Source organism: Aphelocoma coerulescens, chromosome 13 (genome assembly GCF_041296385.1).
Source record: "Aphelocoma coerulescens isolate FSJ_1873_10779 chromosome 13, UR_Acoe_1.0, whole genome shotgun sequence".
NCBI classification, from domain to species: Eukaryota; Metazoa; Chordata; class Aves; order Passeriformes; family Corvidae; genus Aphelocoma; species Aphelocoma coerulescens.
In genome coordinates this window covers 3,921,615-3,940,659 of record NC_091027.1, presented here as the reverse complement: position 1 = coordinate 3,940,659, position 19,045 = coordinate 3,921,615, and the positions used below count along the sequence as shown (strand labels likewise).

The following is a 19,045-nucleotide window of genomic DNA, read 5'->3' as shown; positions in this document are numbered from 1 at the left end:
AAGCCCAGAGACCTTTCTGGGCTCAGTGCATCTTCTAACATGACCACTCAACATGTATCTACATCCCAGCATTGCTCCAAACTGTGGTCTGGATTTCCCAGTGCCTCACATAAGAAGCCCAGAAGAGGACACTTAGTGCATCATCTAAAGTGCCAGCTCAAGACACTGGGTGCTTTAAAAGCAATTTTTCTCTGTAGATTTCCAAATGTAAACCAAACAAATCTCCAACAACCCTCTGAGGTAGGTAAGTATCTTTTAATGTTTGTTTTACAGGCAGGAGAAAAGGGCTGATAGGGCAAGTGAAGTGATTGACCCAAGATCCCATAATGAGCCAGAGAGAACCTGACCCCTGACCCCTGCTCACAAAACCCCAGACCATACTCTGGCCCCTTGGGTCCAACATCTTCACCAGGTATTTACAGCATCTGGTGCACCTCAGGGTGCTCACTGCCTAAAGGAGCACGTGGTGCAAGGCCAGAGTGGAGACTCGTGTGTCCCTCCCCTGAGGCTGAGTGAGGACAAGTGACATGAAGCTGAGGAGTTATCTTTATTGGAGAAGCACGTTAAGACACAGCGAGGTGGCAGCGACTGCAGCCACATGCACAGGGCAGATCTGGGAAGACACCACTGAGTCCCCACAGCCTTTCGCCTTCCACCTGAGCAAGGACAGGCCCCGGTTGCTGCAGAAGGGGATGAAGGCAGCTCTGGCAGTCCTGGGGACTCGGCAGCTCCCCTGATGCTCGACATCGACTCTTCCTTTACTTGCTCTGCAGAGACAGAGGTCAGACTGTTTATTACTGTAGTCCCAGAAGGCAAAGGCACCTGAAAGGACCATGGGGAAACCTTAAAGCTGTGATGTTCCCATGCTCTGCAAGGGCTCTGGGCCATTCCTGCCTTGCTGGGATGTGGGACAGCTCTGCCAGCATCGTCCCTGCTCAAGGGACAGCTTGGCTGAAAAAACAGAGGTGGAGGAAAGGAGTGGGCAGAGCCCACTACTGCAAGTCCCCACAGGCTCAGCCCTACTATCCCAGGGTTGCAGTGAGAGGAAAAGTCTGCAGAACCCTCTGTCCCAGCCCTGCTGCTTGTCTGAGCAAGGTGGGACACTCCAACCCTTGTGAAACACAACCCCAAAGGACAGACTGGCCAAGCAGGGCTAAGTCACTGCCTCTCTCTCTCTGTACCTTTGGTCACAGCTGATCCCTGGTGTTTGCTGGCAGTCTGAATTCCATTACTCCTGGAAAGGAAGAGCAAAAAAATAAGCCCATTCCCAAGCTTGAGCACTGCTGTGTGACCCTGGTATTGCTGTGACAGCCCCTTAGGCCAGCTCACTGCCACGTAAGACAACTGCAGCAGCATCTGGCACAAGGGCAGGCAGGCTGGGGCACTGCCAGCTGAGGAAAACAAGACGAATTTCAACCTCAAGCTAGCTGCTTTCCACACCTATTTTCTAATCTGGGAAAGGTCCTGCTTTTCTTCTTTCCTTCCTTTCACTGCATTTAAAAGTAGCGTGGCAAAACAGAGCACATTGTAAGGAAACTGGGACTTGCCCATTGCAAACCTGGGAGTTATCTGTTTGTTGAGAAAGAGGTTTAAAAAAAAAAAGGAGAAACAAGATAAACCCTTTTTTCCCCTGATCTATTGACCAGGGTGGGCAGGCTGGTGACTACTGCCCAGGTGATTAGTGTGAAAAACCTTTGAACAAGTAAAGGAACTGCAAGATATGCGGCATGAGAAGTCAAATGTGTTGGAAAGACCCACAATCAACTCATCCACGTGGCATAGCCCTGCAGGACCTACCAGCCAGTTAACTTACCAAAAAAAAAAATCTAAACCCAGGATGCCGACCTATATTTGTCATCAGTAAAGCAGAACAGGATCAAAGGAATTCAGTTATGGCAGGGACCTCCCAGGGAAGGTGGCGAGACCCAACACTGGCCAGTGGGGACAGGCTCTCTCTGCAGCAAGGTTTTGCACCCCAGCCATGCCCAGATACACCCTTTAGTGTCAGGTCTCTCTCAAACGACACTGCTCCCAACCCTTCCCACAAGCATCCTTCCCTGATGGCCATCAGGTCACCAGAGCTGCCAGAAACATCTGGAAATCCAGCTGGAGCTTTGCAGGCAGGAATAGATGCAGGCACTGGGCTGCAAAGGGATGAGGCAGCTTTAACACACATTTCCACAGGCAACCCTGCACTCTCCATGGATAATTTAAAAATACAACTCAAGGAAATACTACAATTTCTGGGTAACAATTTCTTATCTTCCTCCAAAGCATTTCACATTCTGCACATTGGAACTCTCTAAACCCATTTCTGATGCCAAAAGCACTGCTGGAGCTGCTTTCCTCCAGGTTTTAGTAGCATATATTGAGTTCCTGAATCTTCAGCAGTGAGAAAAATTAATTATACTGCAAGGGAGTATGAATTTCAGTGCCGAAAATAACATTGCTTTGTACATTGTTTATAAACTGCCATAAATTTCCAGCCTGATTCTTCAGGTGACATAATAAACATAAAGAATAAATCATTGTGCAGGGGGGAGGGGGGCTTTTGTTTGGCTTTTCTTGCCTCAAGAAAAAAAAAGCTTATCACCTTAGCTTTTAATTGCATCCATCTCTCCTTGGAATACTTAACACAGCTACAAGCTCTCTGACTTTCAGTAAATGGCATCCCCCTCTTATTGCAAGGGCTCAAGAGCTGTAACAGCTCGGTGAAACACGAAGCAGTAAGGAATTCCAGACCAGGCAGAGATTTGTGGGAATCCTCTCTATTTTTCAGTTGCCATGGTGTATCCATTCTCATTCTGTCTGGGACACAGTCACTACCAGACTCACGTAGTGCCTCATCTCCCTGTACCCACAGGCCAACAGCGGCTCCATCTCCCTGAAGACTGAGGCACAAAGGCCCCAGTACCATCACAGGCAAAGTTATTTCTCTCTGCACTGCAATGTCTTCAACTTTAAGCAAAGTTTAGAGCACTCTGCTGCTTTAGAGAAGACAGGGAAAGGAGCCAGGATGTTTAGTGTGTTTTGGGGATCTGCTGGTGTCCTGGTACTGAGCAGAGGAAGGCATGGAATGATACTATGGCATGATGGCTCTCTCATACCCCACAGCTCTCTGTGCCTACAAACACACAGATACCACATCCACGCTCAGAAGCCAATGTTCCCATTCAAAACTTCCCAGAAATCTCTTTGGTAGGTTCAATATTTGGATTCTGTATTGGTTTAGGGTGGGAACCAATCTATTTCCCTGGGGATGAAGATTCAGTTTCTCAAGAGTTCATACCAATGAGGACAATCCTCCCAAGGTGCCACAGGACATCCTGTGCACAGAGTCACAAACTGGGAGACACTGGCTGCAAATCCAAGAACTGGAAGCTGTCCAGCTTCCACTGGTAGAAAGACAAAGCACAGCTGAGAAATATTTAACTCATCTGCTGTGTGATTGCACAAGATGTCAAGGCTCAAAACCTTTCCCAAAAGTATGCCACCCAGTGAATAATATTCATTTCCCATCCATCTCCCTGGGTTTTATTTAGGGAACAAGCCCTTTATGGTTTATACAGTTCTGGTCTTTCTAGCTCCATCAAAGTCCCGGGAAGAAAGTCAGCTGTTTTCCCAGACACATCACACTCCTATCACACAGCCTAGGCAAAGCATGGAGACTATGCCCAGGTTATGTATTAAATCCGAGTCTCAACCTGTATTTAAACATCTGGACCACGAGCATCCATTCCCGGGGCTCTAATGATCCTGTCACAGGTGCAGAGGCCAGGCTGGCTCCTCAGCAGGCACCTGGAGTGAAGTGGGATGCTACACACAGCCAAGAGACACTTTCTTTTCTCCACATCTTGGCAACATTCCACTCCAGGAAAAAAATAAAATAGAAATAGGGGCTTCAATAACTCTCTTCCCTCCCAACCAATGTGGCTGAAGAGCAGCTGCAGAGCATGCCCTTAATTAGCCCACTGCTAGCTGAAGGAACAAGCTAACTCTGTTAACCTGCCAGTGGGGTCACGGTGTGGACGCCCAGCTCCTGCTGGAGGGCACAGTGGGCAGCAGCTGACTGCCAGCCACTCCTCATTCCTCACTCCCTATTGTGGCTGCCTGGATCGGGTCACCACCAGCTGAGACAGTGCCAACGGGGAATTTCCACCAGGGGAAAGGGAGAGATTGATGTTTGGCAGCCCAGCTGTGGTTTGCCGCTTACCACTTCAGGGGCAGGCTCTTGGCACTCGCCTCGATAGTTTACCGTGATGAAGTTTGAAGCTCTCCTGCAAAGGGAGGACAAGACATTGCTTATTATTCACTTGCAATGCCACAGCTCCCAGCTGCAGGCATGACAGTCCTCTGTGGGCTCCTTAATGCTTTGATGCTACTTCCAATGCAATGGCATTTATTAGTCCCCAAACAATCTCATGATTGGGTGGAGAGGGAATAGGGGACCCTGGCAACTTGTGTATCTTAATTAGCTGTCATCAGATTAATCTCAGGCATTTTGATCTATGTTTGCTTAACAGCAAAGCACCAAGGACACACTTGATAGTGAGTCATGATGTATCAAAACAAACACTGTTCTGCAAAAGACACTCGGGAATGGTGGATGGCCCTGTATTACTGAAATCTCTCCGCCTACTCACATGGCAGCTGAACACAAGTCACATTCATTTTTGTATGTTTTCCCATCAGTGCCACAGACTGGTTGTGAGGATTCGCTGCAGAAAATCCTTCCACCCTTTACCCCATGCAGAATTCGATCACAGTCCAGCTGAAGAGAGAAAAAAAATCACATTTGACGCCGGTTCACTGGCAAGACCCTCCTTTATGTGACTTGAAAGTGCTCACAAACCAAGCCTTGCATGAGACCCCTCCGTCCTGTATCACATCCACCACACCTCCAGCCAGGCTTGGAGATCGATCACGTCTCTTGTTGGACCAGTCAGCCAAGCTTTGGGATACAGAGCCTTCATGCCCCTCCCATCTGATCCACCCCAACACTACGGTCCAGGGCAAGGTTTATTTCTCTCAAAGTGCATCCACAAGACAAAAATCATCTTCCACCCATACCTAGTCTTCCATATAGAGTACGTCGATAGCATTTTATCTCCAGGGATTGAGATGAAACCCATTGGCCAGAACGGAGGAAGAACGCCTGGAGCAGCCTGGCGCTGCCCGCGGGCGGTGCGACACGCAGCGCTCCTGACGCCCACCGCGCCGAGAGACACGAGCAGCTATGAATAATGAGGGGTGCCCTCCTGCTTCCTCTCGAGCATGGCAACGGGAACATTTAGGCACAGTTTTCCCTACAAACCACGCGTGGCACAGCCAGGATGCACTGACAGAACCTTTAGGGATCCTAAAAAGCCTCTCGCACCCTGCGAGCAGAGCGGAGCGGGTGTTTGCACGGTCATAGCAGATTTCCGACAGCAGAGGTCAGGGATAGCACAGCCTGTTCCCTGGCACGCACAGCCCCTTCCTCAGCCCCACCGTAGCTCCAGGATCCCAAAAAAAGACAGAGACAAAGAAGTGACTAATGGGCTCCCAACCCCACTCCAGGTGCTACAAAATGTGTTGCAACGGCTGCAAATGGTGCAATGGGGCTGAGAGAACATTCCACTTCCCCTTCCACCTGGAGATGCAGCATTTAGCACACAAATGATGGTTTAGCAGCAGCCCTATGGGGCAGGAAACACCCCAGGGAAGGATTTCATGCCGCGCAGCACAGGGGGAGGTTTTGGTGATGTTGGCGTGCTGTGATAGCACCTGCTGGTTAAACGTCACTTGCTAATTTCCATAATGTGCTGCTTCCTCCCTCACCGGGGTAATCATCAGTGACGTGAGAGCAGACAATGCTGACCTTTGCAATCCTCTGCTGGATGCCTTCCTACGCACCAGACATTGCTGCCTGCACCACAGCCCAGGGCAGGAGGCCACCCCACCAGCAGCCCCACACATCGCAGGTGCCAGCAGCCAGTGCCACCATTCCTTTGGCTCTGGGAATTGTCTGTGACAAAACCCACAGGTGGCCCTAGAAAGAGGAGAGGAGCAGATCTGCTCCCTGAATCACCTCTGGTCTGTCAAGCTCGTCAGCATCACTGCCCCTCCAGTGCTACCAGTAAATACCACTAAGCCCTGAAGCAGACTGGCCTTATTACACCTAATGCTTCCTCTGGAATGCATCAAAATTGCTGTACCTGAACTACCTATTGGTTTTTTAACTCAAATGTCCCTCTTCTAAAACTGGTCAGCAGCAGAGGCTCCAGAGAAAGTTAAGACAGTTGGTAGTAAGATCCCTCCAAACCCATAGAAACACGTTTCCTATCTCTTCCAAAACGCTATTTAAATTACCATATGAAAATGCTGGAGGAATTAAAACATCAGGTATTTTTTTTTAACCATCCTACCTCTAGACAACACCCTGTGATAGTGAGATCCACAGTTTAGTCACCCTTTTTACGGTAACTTATTTTCTCTTATTAGTTCACATTTTCCACTTATAGCTCTGTTGGAACTATTCCATTTTCTCCTCATGAGAAGGGAGAGCAGACACCCCCACCTTCCTCCTACATTATTCCTTACACAGTTGTCATCTACCACTCAGTGTTTCCCCCTTTAGCACTCCTTCCTTCTGCCAAACTTATCCTCATTCCCTAGTCAGCTCCACCACCCTGCTCTGACCACAGCCTTTATTCTCAGCACCTTCTAAGCTTGGGGGGGAGCACTCCTCACCCCACTTTGGCCACATGTGGGGCAGGATTCCAACCTGAGCTCAAGACCCACACCCCCCCACAGGTGGGGGATTTCCACAAGGAGCCAAGCCCTTCCCTCTGCTTCAGTGCCAGGTGATACAGGGGCTGGCAGCAGGCTACAGATACTTTCACTCATTCAAACCCTTCCAGGGACATGGGGCCAAGTGAAAAGCTTCAGGGTTACAGCAAGAATGGGAACAGCTGCAGGGAAAGGAGCAGGGGTGGTGCAGCACCAGCAGAGGAGCACCCCAGGGGAGAGGTCCTCATTTCTGCCCACACAGCTGCCACCCGAGGGGCAGGAGGTGGATTTACCATCGGGTCCTCATCGCTGTCTCTGCTCTGTGACTTGCGGCCGGGTGACCGGTTGCAGTTTTTGCCACGCTGACCTTGTGGGCTGGCAGAGAGAGCAGAGATACAGTTCATCACCATCTCCTCCCAAGCACGGGGAGCAGAGGGCAAACCCACCCTCCCTGCAAACCCCCACAGCTCTTGGAGGGCTGTTTGCACCATGGCATCCACCCACCCACCAGATAGGAGAGGGTGAGAAGCCCCCCCAGCCACATGCTAAAAGGGAGGAAGCCAAGAGCAGGACACAGCTTTGCCCTGTGCTCAGTCCGAGTGCACCACCACCCCAGGGCTCTGCACCCCTTTGTCTGCTGGCAGCACTTGATGGAAGGGGAACATGAAGGAATTGTACCAGTCAAAAGCAAGAAATCTCAGTGTGCCCAAGAAAAAGCAGCAGCTGAGTCCTGCTCAGGGCCAACAGCTACAAAACAAACAGCACCTGCCTGACTCGTGCCCAGAAAGCACATGGTGCACCAGGCACTGCCTTTGAGCCAGGGCCAGGCACACACGTGTGCACTGCCAGGAGACAGGTTTTGCTGGACAAAGTGTCCCGAGATGGATTCTGAGCACAGCAATCGCTGGTGCTTCATACACACAACATCAAGGTCAAAAAGGAGCAAGGGCTTCACGAGAAACATGCCCCACACGTGTCTCTTCCCCATCACCAGCTCAGCCAGTGGGAAGTGCTGTAGTGAGCACCAAACACTCACTGCTCCATCCCAGACCGTGCTGCTCCTGTGCTGTCGAACCACTCTTGCTCCTATTAATCTCCTAACCACCCCTAAAAAATACACGTACATGGAAGGGGGCAGAACCCAGTGCCAGGGCTAAAGGTGCCTGTGGGGACAAGCTGCCACCCCAGGTGCTGCTGAACTCACCCTCTGCCCGAGAAGGGACGCCTCTCGTTTACACCCTGCCGTGAACCACCACAGTTCTTCTGCAAAAGGGCCAGAACACACTCAACAACAACTTTTATGCAAGTAGAGAAGCAGCAAAGCTAAAGCAGCTCCTGCCCTCCCCCTCATCCTCCCAGACCCAAAGAATGACAGGGCTGTTCTTAAAGTAACAGGTTTGATGCACCCCATACCCACCAAATGTTATCATCCAAGGGCTTAGAGGATTGTGGGGAGTCTGAACCTGCCCTTTGTCTCTCACATAGCATCACATCACTGGGAAAGTGAGAGGGGCTGTTCCGTCTGGCCCAAATGAGGCCAGTTTGTATGCTCACACCCAGGTCCACCCACCTTCTCCTCCATCATTAGTTGGCCACAGAATCCTAAGCACCTTGATCACCCCAGGCTGACCACAGGCAGTCCCTGGCCATCCAGACCCCACAGACTCTCACCAGACCCTTTCTGAGTTCATCATAGGCTCTGAGCTCCACCTCACCTGGTATGTCCTCTCTGAAGTGGGCAATTTGTTGCGCTGGACAGTTCCACCCCCTCTTTGAGCTTGAGCTTCTTTTTTACTGGAAGAAGGGAAGAGGAGAAAAAATGGAGTGCTATGGTAGTGTGAGTGCCACCAGCACCCAGGGCTGCCCTGTAAGCCAGTGCCCTGCCACTAGGTACCACCTCCCCATCCACAGTCCCTGTTCCTGGTGGTCCTGTTCCTAATTCCCACCCCTAAGTCTTCTCCCTTTCTCCTCACCATTCCCACTGTATGCTACATCCTGGATCCAGGTGGCTGCTTTCATATCAGGGCTGCTTCTGCATATGCTCTATGGGAGTAGAGAGAGAGCATCTGGAAGGCAAAGTACACGTGTGGGAAACTCCTCAGGAGCTGCCCATGCCTGACAGTCCCCTGGGAAAGGGGCTGCTCTGTCAACTTTGCTTCTCCTCCTCTACTCCACACTGCTTCTCACCTGCCCCTGGGCCCTTAGTGCTGACAGGGAAGTGCAAAGAGAAGCCCCACTGCTAGAGCATCTCTTAGAGGGCCACTGGGAGTCAGGACTCTCCCAGGCATTGCCCAGGTGCAGCTTCACAGGCAGAAGCTGCACTTTTGCAGCCAGAGATTTCCCTCTTTGCTGTCGCTGCTCAGAGGAAGGGGTACTCACAACTTCTCAGCACACATGAGACATTTGTTGGTGTGTTGCTTGCCAGAGGCATCCCGGACAGGGGCATTCTCCCTCGTGCAGAACAGGCGGCCACCAGCTTCAAACTGGGAGCGAAACTCGCTGCAGTCATCCTGTGGAAGGAGGGCAGGGTTAGGGCACTCTGTCCTCCTTGCCTTATTGATCAGATCCTTAGAAACCTGGGGTTTCCTGCCGGGAAAGCATGGAACTATCACAAATTCATCACAGGAGAGTCTGGGTGGGGGTGAGAGAAGAGGATGTGCAGTACCAGCCACTTAGCATATAAACAGAGGGGTGAGTCAGAAAAATTCCGGGTCCTTCTGCCTGCACAGCACGTGTGTTGGGAGTTTTCTAGTATGGTCCCACTAATTATTATTCTCCTGGTTGGGCTATCCAAAGCATGCCAGTGATGTGACCGATACGGTAATGAAGTCACTCCCTTTTCTCCCAACATCCTTAACACGCAGCTACAGCCTTTTCCCAGATTGTAGCTCAAGATAATTTTCTTTACAAAGCGCGTAGGATCCTCCAAACCAGCCACACTTTGGGACGTGTCAATCAAGAAGCAGCAGTTAAAACATAAAAGCACAATGCAAACATACTCAATAGTCCACAAGCACAGGAAGGTTGTTTGGAGAGTGGATGATTAATTTGTTCCTTGTTCAAAACTGCTGTACAGAAACTGTGTTAACCTGCCCCTGTTATGTAACATGGATGGAAACATTCAGTCCCCCTAATTTCAACTGTTTCACACACTGCAATAGGCAGCTCCAATCAGCAAGTACAAAGGACAGGGAAGTGACTTCCACTTACCCTTTTCTTCTTAAAAACAGGTTTTAGTGCTCACAATTTTCTACCCATTTTGTGCAGTCCTGCTAGCTTGCATGAAGGCCCTTGGCAGGTCACTGGCCTTACCCTTTGCTTTGCTCAGAAGTTTACACCACCCCATCCTCTCTGCCAAGGGGAGGCTTCCCCAGTGTTGTCCTGCATCCCATCCAGGGCACCTCAGCCTCCAGCTCCTCAGCTTTCCCACGAGGGTAATGCTGGAAAACCAATCTGAGTACAAAGCCCCACATTTCCCTAGGGCCACGCCAGGCAGGGATAGCAGAGATGATCTGGCCCTGGATGAGCCTCTGCTGCTGTGCCAACAGCCATGAAGCATTGTCCCACCAGAAAGAAGCGTTGCATCCACTCCAGAGGGGCTCTCCACAAGCCTCACTGCTTCTCCCCACCACCAGCATGTGCTCACAACCCTGCACAGCTCAGGCCATGCTTTCCCTTCCCAACAAGCCCAGGAAAGCTCTCCCAGCCCCTCTGTGCCTTAATCCCTGGGACCAGCCCAGTTGTCTGCAGACAGATCTTCCTTCCCCTAAGAGCCTCTCTCAAACATTTTCTCTCTGACCCAGCATTTCTGGAGCCCTATTCAGGCCTGACCTCCACTGCAAAAATCTCACTGAGTACATCCAAGTCGTGCGTTTGCCTTTTTCATGGCCTGTCACATCCCTGACCCGCTAATAAATGCAGGGCTTTCTTATCCTTTGTCACTTCTAGCCAGCGAGTAAGAATTCTTGTTAATCACTGACTGTGTGATCTTGCCACTGCCATTACATTTTATCTTGTTTCTATTACTCCAGGCCTCAGCACTATCCAATTAGTCTTGAGTGATCTGCTGATCCTCCTCTGCTGATACTGCCTCCCAGCTTTGCCATCAGCAAATTTCACTTACACTTCTATTTTTTGGTGCCAAAGTCATTAGAAAAAGCACTAAAACAGGATTATCCCCAAGACTGAGGCTTAAGGGGGCCGCACCAGCCCCTGCCATAGCAGGAATCAAGAGGAAAGTGGTGGAAAGCAACTATTTTCCCTTTTACAGGACTGCTTTTGCCAGCAAAGCATCAGTGCACAGCAACATGGTGGCTGCAGCCTGCCAGGGAGAAGGTGGCAAATCACAGCTCCGTGAGAACAAAGTTTCCAACAAAAAAAAGCTAAAACTGAGCCATAGGCCTGGAGATCGTGCAGGGCTGACATCTCCCAGAACACAATGATCTCTTACGCTGTGCAGAGCTCAGATTTAGGGCCTTTCACGGATTTTTCTTTTCCACCTAATTAGCAGCCTCAGCAGAATTGACCTCTCCACCCGTGAGCCGAAATTCGGGATAGCACAGCACACCTGACTTCCTGCTCTGTCAGGATTTGCCTGTCCTTAGATCCACAGGTCAGCAGGGCAGACCATAATATTCAGGCACAAGCTGTTCACTTGAGGGACTCAAGAGCATGAATAAGAAATAAGGAGGGTAAGGAAAGTGGATCTCAAAATTAAGTCAGAGGAGAAAGAGCAACTGAGTAGAACAACATTGCCTTTCTCTGTCTTGGGTGAAAATCCAATAAAGTCCTATATTGACCTGCCTAATACTTTAATCTCACCTTATCTTTTCCTTGTCTGTTTTTAGATAACTTCCGCTCATTCTCCCTTTTGCTGGAAGAGAAGAAGATGAGAAAGTGAATACCAGGGTGCTCCAGGGAGGAGAGGTTTCCCCACCGCTAGTGCGAGCAATCCCACGCTCCTTTCCTTTACTCACAACTTCTCTGCACACATGAGGCACTTATTGCTGTGCTGCTTCCCAGAGGCATCCCGGACAGGGTCGTTCTCCCTGGTGCAGGAAAGTTTCCCTCTCTTGAACAGATCCCGAAACTCCTGACACTCATCCTGTGCAAATGCCAAAAGCAGGGGTTGACATGGATATGCTGACGGAGAGACGCATCTCCCACAAATCCACAAAGGATTATCCACCCAACGAATTACATTTCAAACGTTATTTTGCTTCCTTGAGGCGGAACTCGGTGGAAAACCAAAACATGCAGCATAAAACAAATAAATCCGTATGTTTAGATGAGCAGATCTGTCTTTTGCATCCAGGGCAGCCTTGTTGCTATTTCTAATAGATAACACATGCAAGAGCCTGCCCAAAGGACCTAAGCTCTGCTCTGAGTATAAAATCCACAGTTTCAGTGAATTTCAGATGAGAAAGTCGGTTTTCCCATCTCTCATGAGAGAACGTACTGCTAAGAATTTTAAAACCCATGCACAGTAAAAAAATGAAGCTGCAGACCTAAAAAAAATATAATCCTTGAACACCTCCTATCCCCAGGTACACGAGAGTAAGAGGTGGGTGTTTTTACCTTCCACTTAACATGATGGTACGTGTTAATTGAACCAAAGCACTCTATTTCACAAAAGGCTTTTGTAGCAAAGCCTGCTTAAGCATTTCAGCCTGGCCTTTACTTTCCTCTGAACAGTTTTCCCATAACTTTCAGGGCAAGTCTGCAGTGTAAGAAACACATGGAACACGTGAAGTCTTTAGGTTCGTTTATGCAGCACTTACAACCTTATCTGCCATGTGATCTGCAAGACATTTTTCCTCTCACACCATGTAGAGGAGATGGCTTGATAGCTTATCCCAGCTCTGCAGATGGGGAAGTCAAGCCTAGAAAATTACTTGCCAAAAGCCAGACAGAAAATCTATGGCTTAACAAAGAAATTCAGTGTAGGTCTCTTCCTGATGCTGTAAAACTGTCCTTCTGCCTTCAGGACCATACTTTGGCAAGTCAGATGTCTAAAAAAAAAAGATGTCCCTTAGGACAGCTATGCCTTACAAAGCCTTTAATTTGTGCACACACACAAGAGCCAGAAAGCTACCCTGCTTAACCAGATGTAAAAAATAAATAAATCAATCACCACAACCAACATTATCTGATGGAAACCAATTCACTCCCATCTAGAATAAAAACCCAAGGCTAAAAGGACAGCTCCCTCCACATAAAGACCTGCTATCTAGAAAAACAGCTATGGGTAAAAGAAACCAGCCAGGTGCATCAACAAGATAAACAAGGGACAATTAGAGCCAGCCTGTTCCCACACCCTGCCCTAGTCAGAGCTCACATGCGCCAACCTTGCTATTAAATATTTGCCAGATGCCAATGGTGTGCCTTATAAACAGGCAGGCATCCTCCTCAGCCAGGGCTCGGGGTCAGGCACACACCGGAGGTGCCGTGATTGCCTGGGAGGAGCCGCCAGGAGTTTTGGTTTCTTTTATGCTGGTGGATAGCACAAAGCCTCACACTCTCCCCAAGGCTGGGCACGTTTGCCCTGCTCCCCTTGCAGGGCCCTTTCCCACGCTGCAGACGAGGAAGCGCCCTGGGCAGCGGGTCAGAGGCAGCAGACGCGATGCCATCACCAATAAAACTGGCTCCGGCACAGATGTTTCACCTCACCTTTCCCAAGGAGTTCACCTTCCTGTCCGCCTCTCCACCACTCCCTTTGTTTTTTGAGTCTCTTTCCCTGCAAGAAAGGGAGGTGTGAGTGACAGGGCAGCGTGCAGTGCTCAGATACAAAGCCAAAATAGGGGGTGATTAAAGGCCAGTCCCGCCAACCCCACCTCCCCATTGCACAAGGCAGCAGCGCAGATCAGCACCAGGGCTCAGCTCCCTGACACATGCCCAGGGTGTTTAACATCTCTGCACTGGGGGCATTGTGCCATCCTTTCTCCCTGTCTAATATTCAGCTCTCTCCATCCTAAGAAACGCCACCCACAGAAACAAGAAGCTAAACTGTGTAAATTTTCACTCTGCATTTGTTCCTCACACTCCGTGGTGAATCCCCAACATGTGATGAGCTGGAGAGAGCTACTGGGTTCACAGGTTTGCTGAAGAACTACAAACTGGTCTGGTTGGCCAGGGGCAACAACTTTATAGCACGGAGCCTCCTGAGAGCTGGCTCCCTGCTGTGGGAGGAGAGGACATGCTGTGGGTGGGCAGGGCTGCCACTGGAGCCAGCAGGCAGCTGATACTCACAGCAGCCTTTGGCACATCATGCACTTGTTGAGGTCTCCTTTGTTATTTGGGCTGCTGAAGGCCTCCTTGGTGATGGGACAGGAATACTTCCCACTGCGCAGAAGTGACCAAATTTTCCTGCATTCGTTCTGAAAAGCACAGAGGAGGGCAATCAGTGGAGGCTCCCAGCAAGATCCTGAGAACTGTTTGTTCACACTGAATCTTTTATGGGTGTGCTGCAGGCTCTCAACAGCACCAGTTTGCTCACACAAACCACACTCCTCCTGCCCATACCCCACACGTGGCACAGGCTGTGCCCAGAGCCCTGCTCGAGGCTCCCGAAGCAGAAAAGGCAACGAGAAAGTTCAAAACCCGTTGCAAGAACCATTAATCATGGGGAAAGGAATATATATTTAGGGAACACATTTAATTTATATACAGCTGCAAATTGCTACCCACTACAGAGGACGACTGCATGTTATAAAGTTAGTCAAGAGCAGAAAATAAGAGTCCTGCAAGTGCCAGAGGGATGCAAGAGGAATGAACGGGCCAGAGCGACTGGAGAGTGATTCACGTGCAAGACAAGCACAGAAAAGCACAACCCTCTCAGGAAGCAGAGCAGTAATATTGTGCAATGTTGCAGCAGCCCCTTGCATCTTCTGCTGGGTAACTGAGATGCAGACCAGGGAGAGGCAATGAACCGTTTAGTTATTTTTGGCTGCTGTGTTTCCCGAAAGGATCTTTACCAAGGAGACAAGCTTGCTTGATTAAAACATGAATGGAACTGACTTCTAAGTCACTGAATCAAATTATTTTCTGAGACTCAAAGGACTTGCCTTAATTCTTTTAATTATGAAACTCAGGAATTATCGGAAGCAGGGGTTTCTGCTGGATCAGAAGCTGTATTCTAAAATATCATTAAAAATGTAATTCATGCCATTTCTAACATCACTTCATGAGACTCCCAGCCCAGAGCTGTTTGGATATGATCAGAGCATCATGCACCAAACACACACTGTCAGCTGGAGCCGTTGCTGTATTACCTAAGTGTTGTCTCTAAATATGGAGAGATTCACTGCTTTTTCCACCACTTAAAAAGCATTATAATATCTAAGTATAGTGCATCTAAATGGACTTTGCTCAGAGCATGCATTAAGCAGTGTAAGTTGGCAAAACAAAGGGAGAATCAGAATAGAAAAGGTTGGACTCGCCTTAATCGAAGCTTGACTGGCAACATCTGCGACAGAAAAACCAACAATGAAACCATACAAAAATCTTTGAAGGGAAATTTTAAAGCAAAAGCATTTAATTAAAATACTTGATGCAGTTTCCTAATCCACCCAAATACCTCTTGATAAAAGCTAATCCAATGCATTATTTCACACTGATAGAGAGTCTCTAATGCCCAGTCCTTTCTGGAACATTGCACTTTTTGTCATTCAAATGCAAAATCACATCCATTCTTTTGTGTCTTTGTGCCCTCCTTTACTACATTTCTTTTCTCAGGCTTAAAATCCAGGTTCCAAGGATGGTTCAGTAGCTGTTTCTCCATTATTCTATACCCCTGCCTTGGTAGTTGCATCAAACCCACACATACATTTTTGGCATTCTTCACCATCACTTAAAATTGGGATACCCGAGCTAGGCCATATCACGTTGTTTGTCCAAAATGACAAATTCCTTTTCAAGGCCCATTCCATTTGCAGTACTTCATGCAAATTATCAAATTAATAATGAGTCAGCAGGTGAGTAGCTGACAGCCATTTCTTTTTACTAAGACACTTAAAGCTGGTATAATATAGTTCATCCTCTTTTGTATCATCAGTGGCATTGCAAGGAACTGTCAAGAAATCTTCCATTAGCTCTTTTTCAATAGAAACAGGCAGAAAATTGAAAGACCATTGCTTCAAATGCAGCTCCTGCTGAAGTCCATCTATTGTAGCCAAATTACTGCAGCCATGTGAAAATGCCTTCCTTAGCAAGTGTTGACAAGACATTACCATTTTTCTGAATTTACAAAAAAAATTGTATTACATTTCTGTTCAAAGTTGGGCTTTTTATGGAAGAATTCAGTCTGGTTGGAAATTGGTATTCTCCCACGTAGAAAAATGGAGGTTTGGCTTTTTCGTTTGTTCTTAAACTGCTAATTTTAGTAAAAATAGATGCTTTTATCTACCAATAAAACTTCACTATTTCCACATGAAAAAGAAAGAGCAGTTAACAAGAGATGTTATATCAAACCAATACACGTAGTACAGCAAAAAAATTGGTGGCCTTCTGCTATACCACTATGCTTCCTAAAAAACATGGGCTCTCCTAACCCTCTCTCTGTCTTTATGGGCACTCCCAGGCTGCGTCCTCGGCCAGTCCCAGATTCCAGCACAGAGAACATCACAAGTTACTAACCTGAGAAGAAGCAGAAAAATGCCAGAGCAAGGACCACCGAGGCACCTTCTATTTTCATGGTGAGGGTGGTGGCAGCTGTTTGCCTACGTTGACTCTACTAGAGCATTGCTCAATGAAACCCAAAGAAGGGGCTCAGGGCTGATCACATATATATAGATGTCCAGGTTCTCCGCCTTCCTTATGATGTAACCTGCCCAAGAACCATCATTAGCTGCAAAAACCGGTTTGTTGACACTACTCTAAATTCTAATGATCCCATTAACACAATTAATTTCCATAAGGATGAGACATATTTGAGTCACTCCCTGCATTTTGTCAAGGTAAGAAAATTATAAATAGATCACTTCAGATCCCCCACACAGCCAGAGGGATTCTTGCCATCTTCAGGGTGGTTCCATAAGACAGCGGGACTCCAGCCATCACACCACAAATACCCCTTCATATCTCAACGAAATAGCTGAAAGGGCTTTTATTCTAATAACTTGTCTGCAGAAGAGACAACAGGAAGGCCAGGTCACTCAGACCTCTGGAAGTCAGTCTGCTTTTATTAAAGCACCTCAGTATGAACCTAAAGAGTAAACATTCAGGAAAGGTTGAAAAACATCAATTTGAGGCTTCGTTGAAATTCTTTGGGTTTGATGCTACAGTTCTCATAGCACTTACATTAATGATGAAACCACACAGCCAAATCCTCATCCTTTCCCAGTTTCTCCCTTTTGTCTTCAGAAAAAAAAAACAGTTGCAGTGTTATTAGTGAAAACCTTTTCTCAGCCCAGGCGAGACCTGGCAGACTATTACAGATGCTGCTCTTTGAGGTGTGTTGTTATTCATGCCAAAGGGTCCAGCCAAGCAGCCCTGCTCTGGTCTTTCCCAAATAAGAGATAAGATGAAAGTAATCATCCTGCACAGGGTTTCTCAGGAGTCTCGAGAGAGGAAAATAAAGATGACATCAAAGTTTTGGAATGTGATTTACGTGGGAAGAAGCTGTGTGCCTTGTCTCCAGTGAAACGAGAAGAATTTGGAGAGAAAAGTCATTTGCAAGGTTTGAAAGGGGTGGATAAATGAGTCAGTCAAGCAAACCAGAGCAATGAGGGGCTTGAGCACAGGCTGTGGTTGTGCAGAGAGGCAGATCAGCACCATCTGAAAAGATGAGGAAGAAAACATAGCTCTGCATGACATATGTGCCTGGCCAGACAGGCCAGCAGAGCTCAGTATAAATCCTTGTAATAAATTGCTGCCACACGTTTCTCAGATCAGAACAGTTCTTTGTGTCCACAACTGGAACCAAATCCAAGCCAGCACAGCCCTAATTTTGAGTGTGGTCATCCCTAACATTTCTTTTTCAACTCCAAACCAAATCATGTGCAGGTTCACAGTGGAGAGTTTGCAATACAGTAGCAAACTGCCCAAGGACGATGCAGATGGTTCATGGCAGATCTGAAGAGCCGTGTATTGTCCTGAATCATGAGATAATTTCTGTATGCGTATTTGGGTGTGGAATTGGAGGGGAGGCCAACAGGAAGAGAGGAAAACTAAGCTGACAGAGCATGTGTCAGTAAATCCTTAGGAGAATCGGAAGAGAAAAAGTAACAAAAAAGCGTATGGTAGTTTAAAAGTGGTTAGAGCTTGGAAATCTATCTGAAGGACAGAAACAAAAGATGTTATTTGTTACTAAAGTGTCTGCCCATGAGTCAGCCATGAGGTGGGAGGGTTTGGGAAGGGGAAGTGCATTTAAAAAAAAAAAAAAAAGGGTTTTGTTGTTAAAATTTTGTTTTCCTCCAAAAGATCTATTCCTTCAGAGAAATGAAACAATTCCCTGATTTAAGACAGCTGGCTGACTGCCCTATTCCTGAAGGAAGCAGACTGGGTACCAGATCAGGTCAGACTGGCCAGGTGAGAGCAGCTCCCAGCCTGGCAGTGCAGGGAAAGGAGAGGGAGAGACAAGTCCTGATCCCACACTGGCCCTGTGACCACCCCATCTCTCCCACATTCCCACCACTGCAGCCCCCTATCCACCACTTATACCCGCACCAACACATGGGAGAAGCTCAGAGTGTCCCAAACACACCTTGATGCCAAAACCAGCTCCATGCTCAGCAACAAAACTCTAGAGGGGAGAAAAATGAAAAGGATTCCCAGTCTAATTTTTACTGCACAACCACCATCTCCTACAAGAACCCAGCAATGGTAGGAAATGTGAAGGGATGGAGAGGACCCAGCAGAACCATATGGTTCGGAGGATTTGCTTGTGTGTGCTTGAGTTACACAAACCTGGGCACAATGAGGGATGACAGCAGGAGTGTATTAAGCATAAACCTTGCCTGACTCACTTGATTGCCTGTATTGATCGATTTTCACCGTATTGATCCATCTACACCGTGAAGTCTCAATCCTGCACTGCAATCCAGACAGCCCATTAATTTCCATAGGAATTTATATCCCATAGGATTGGATCTGGAAGAGAGATGATCCTGATGCTTTATCAATATATTTTTAGCACAGCACCTAGCTAATCTTAATTTTAAAATCTATGCCAAACACCTGGAGAGGAAAATGCCACTAAGAAAGGCAGCTGAGGGCTGAAGACATATTGCAAAGGTATCTTTTGTTCATGTCTCACTTAAAAAATTTGGGAAAGTAA

General features: G+C 47.9%; 1 protein-coding gene across 10 annotated transcripts in view; it reads right to left on the bottom strand.

Moving 5' to 3' along the window:
• Positions 1-312: 312 nt before the first annotated feature.
• LOC138118323 (serine protease inhibitor Kazal-type 5-like) overlaps positions 313-19,045 on the bottom strand; it is a 41,410-nt gene continuing 22,677 nt past the window's right edge. For 2 of the 10 annotated variants that reach the window (XM_069029246.1, XM_069029247.1), the window contains 14 exons: positions 18,735-18,858; positions 15,210-15,235; positions 14,020-14,147; positions 13,441-13,507; positions 11,748-11,875; positions 11,593-11,644; positions 9,151-9,281; positions 8,487-8,565; positions 7,976-8,034; positions 7,065-7,146; positions 4,644-4,771; positions 4,214-4,277; positions 1,182-1,234; positions 313-767 (listed from right to left, as the gene is read on the bottom strand). In XM_069029246.1, the coding sequence (XP_068885347.1) occupies positions 1,229-1,234; positions 4,214-4,277; positions 4,644-4,771; positions 7,065-7,146; positions 7,976-8,034; positions 8,487-8,565; positions 9,151-9,281; positions 11,593-11,644; positions 11,748-11,875; positions 13,441-13,507; positions 14,020-14,147; positions 15,210-15,235; positions 18,735-18,831 (1,047 nt within the window). In that variant the 5' untranslated portion in view covers positions 18,832-18,858 and the 3' untranslated portion in view covers positions 313-767; positions 1,182-1,228. Of the gene's footprint in view, positions 768-1,181; positions 1,235-4,213; positions 4,278-4,643; positions 4,772-7,064; positions 7,147-7,975; positions 8,035-8,486; positions 8,566-9,150; positions 9,282-11,592; positions 11,645-11,747; positions 11,876-13,440; positions 13,508-14,019; positions 14,148-15,209; positions 15,236-16,404; positions 16,595-18,472; positions 18,512-18,734; positions 18,859-19,045 lie in introns of those variants that run through there. The other 8 variants (XM_069029254.1, XM_069029253.1, XM_069029249.1 and 5 more) reach the window with 7 other exon arrangements.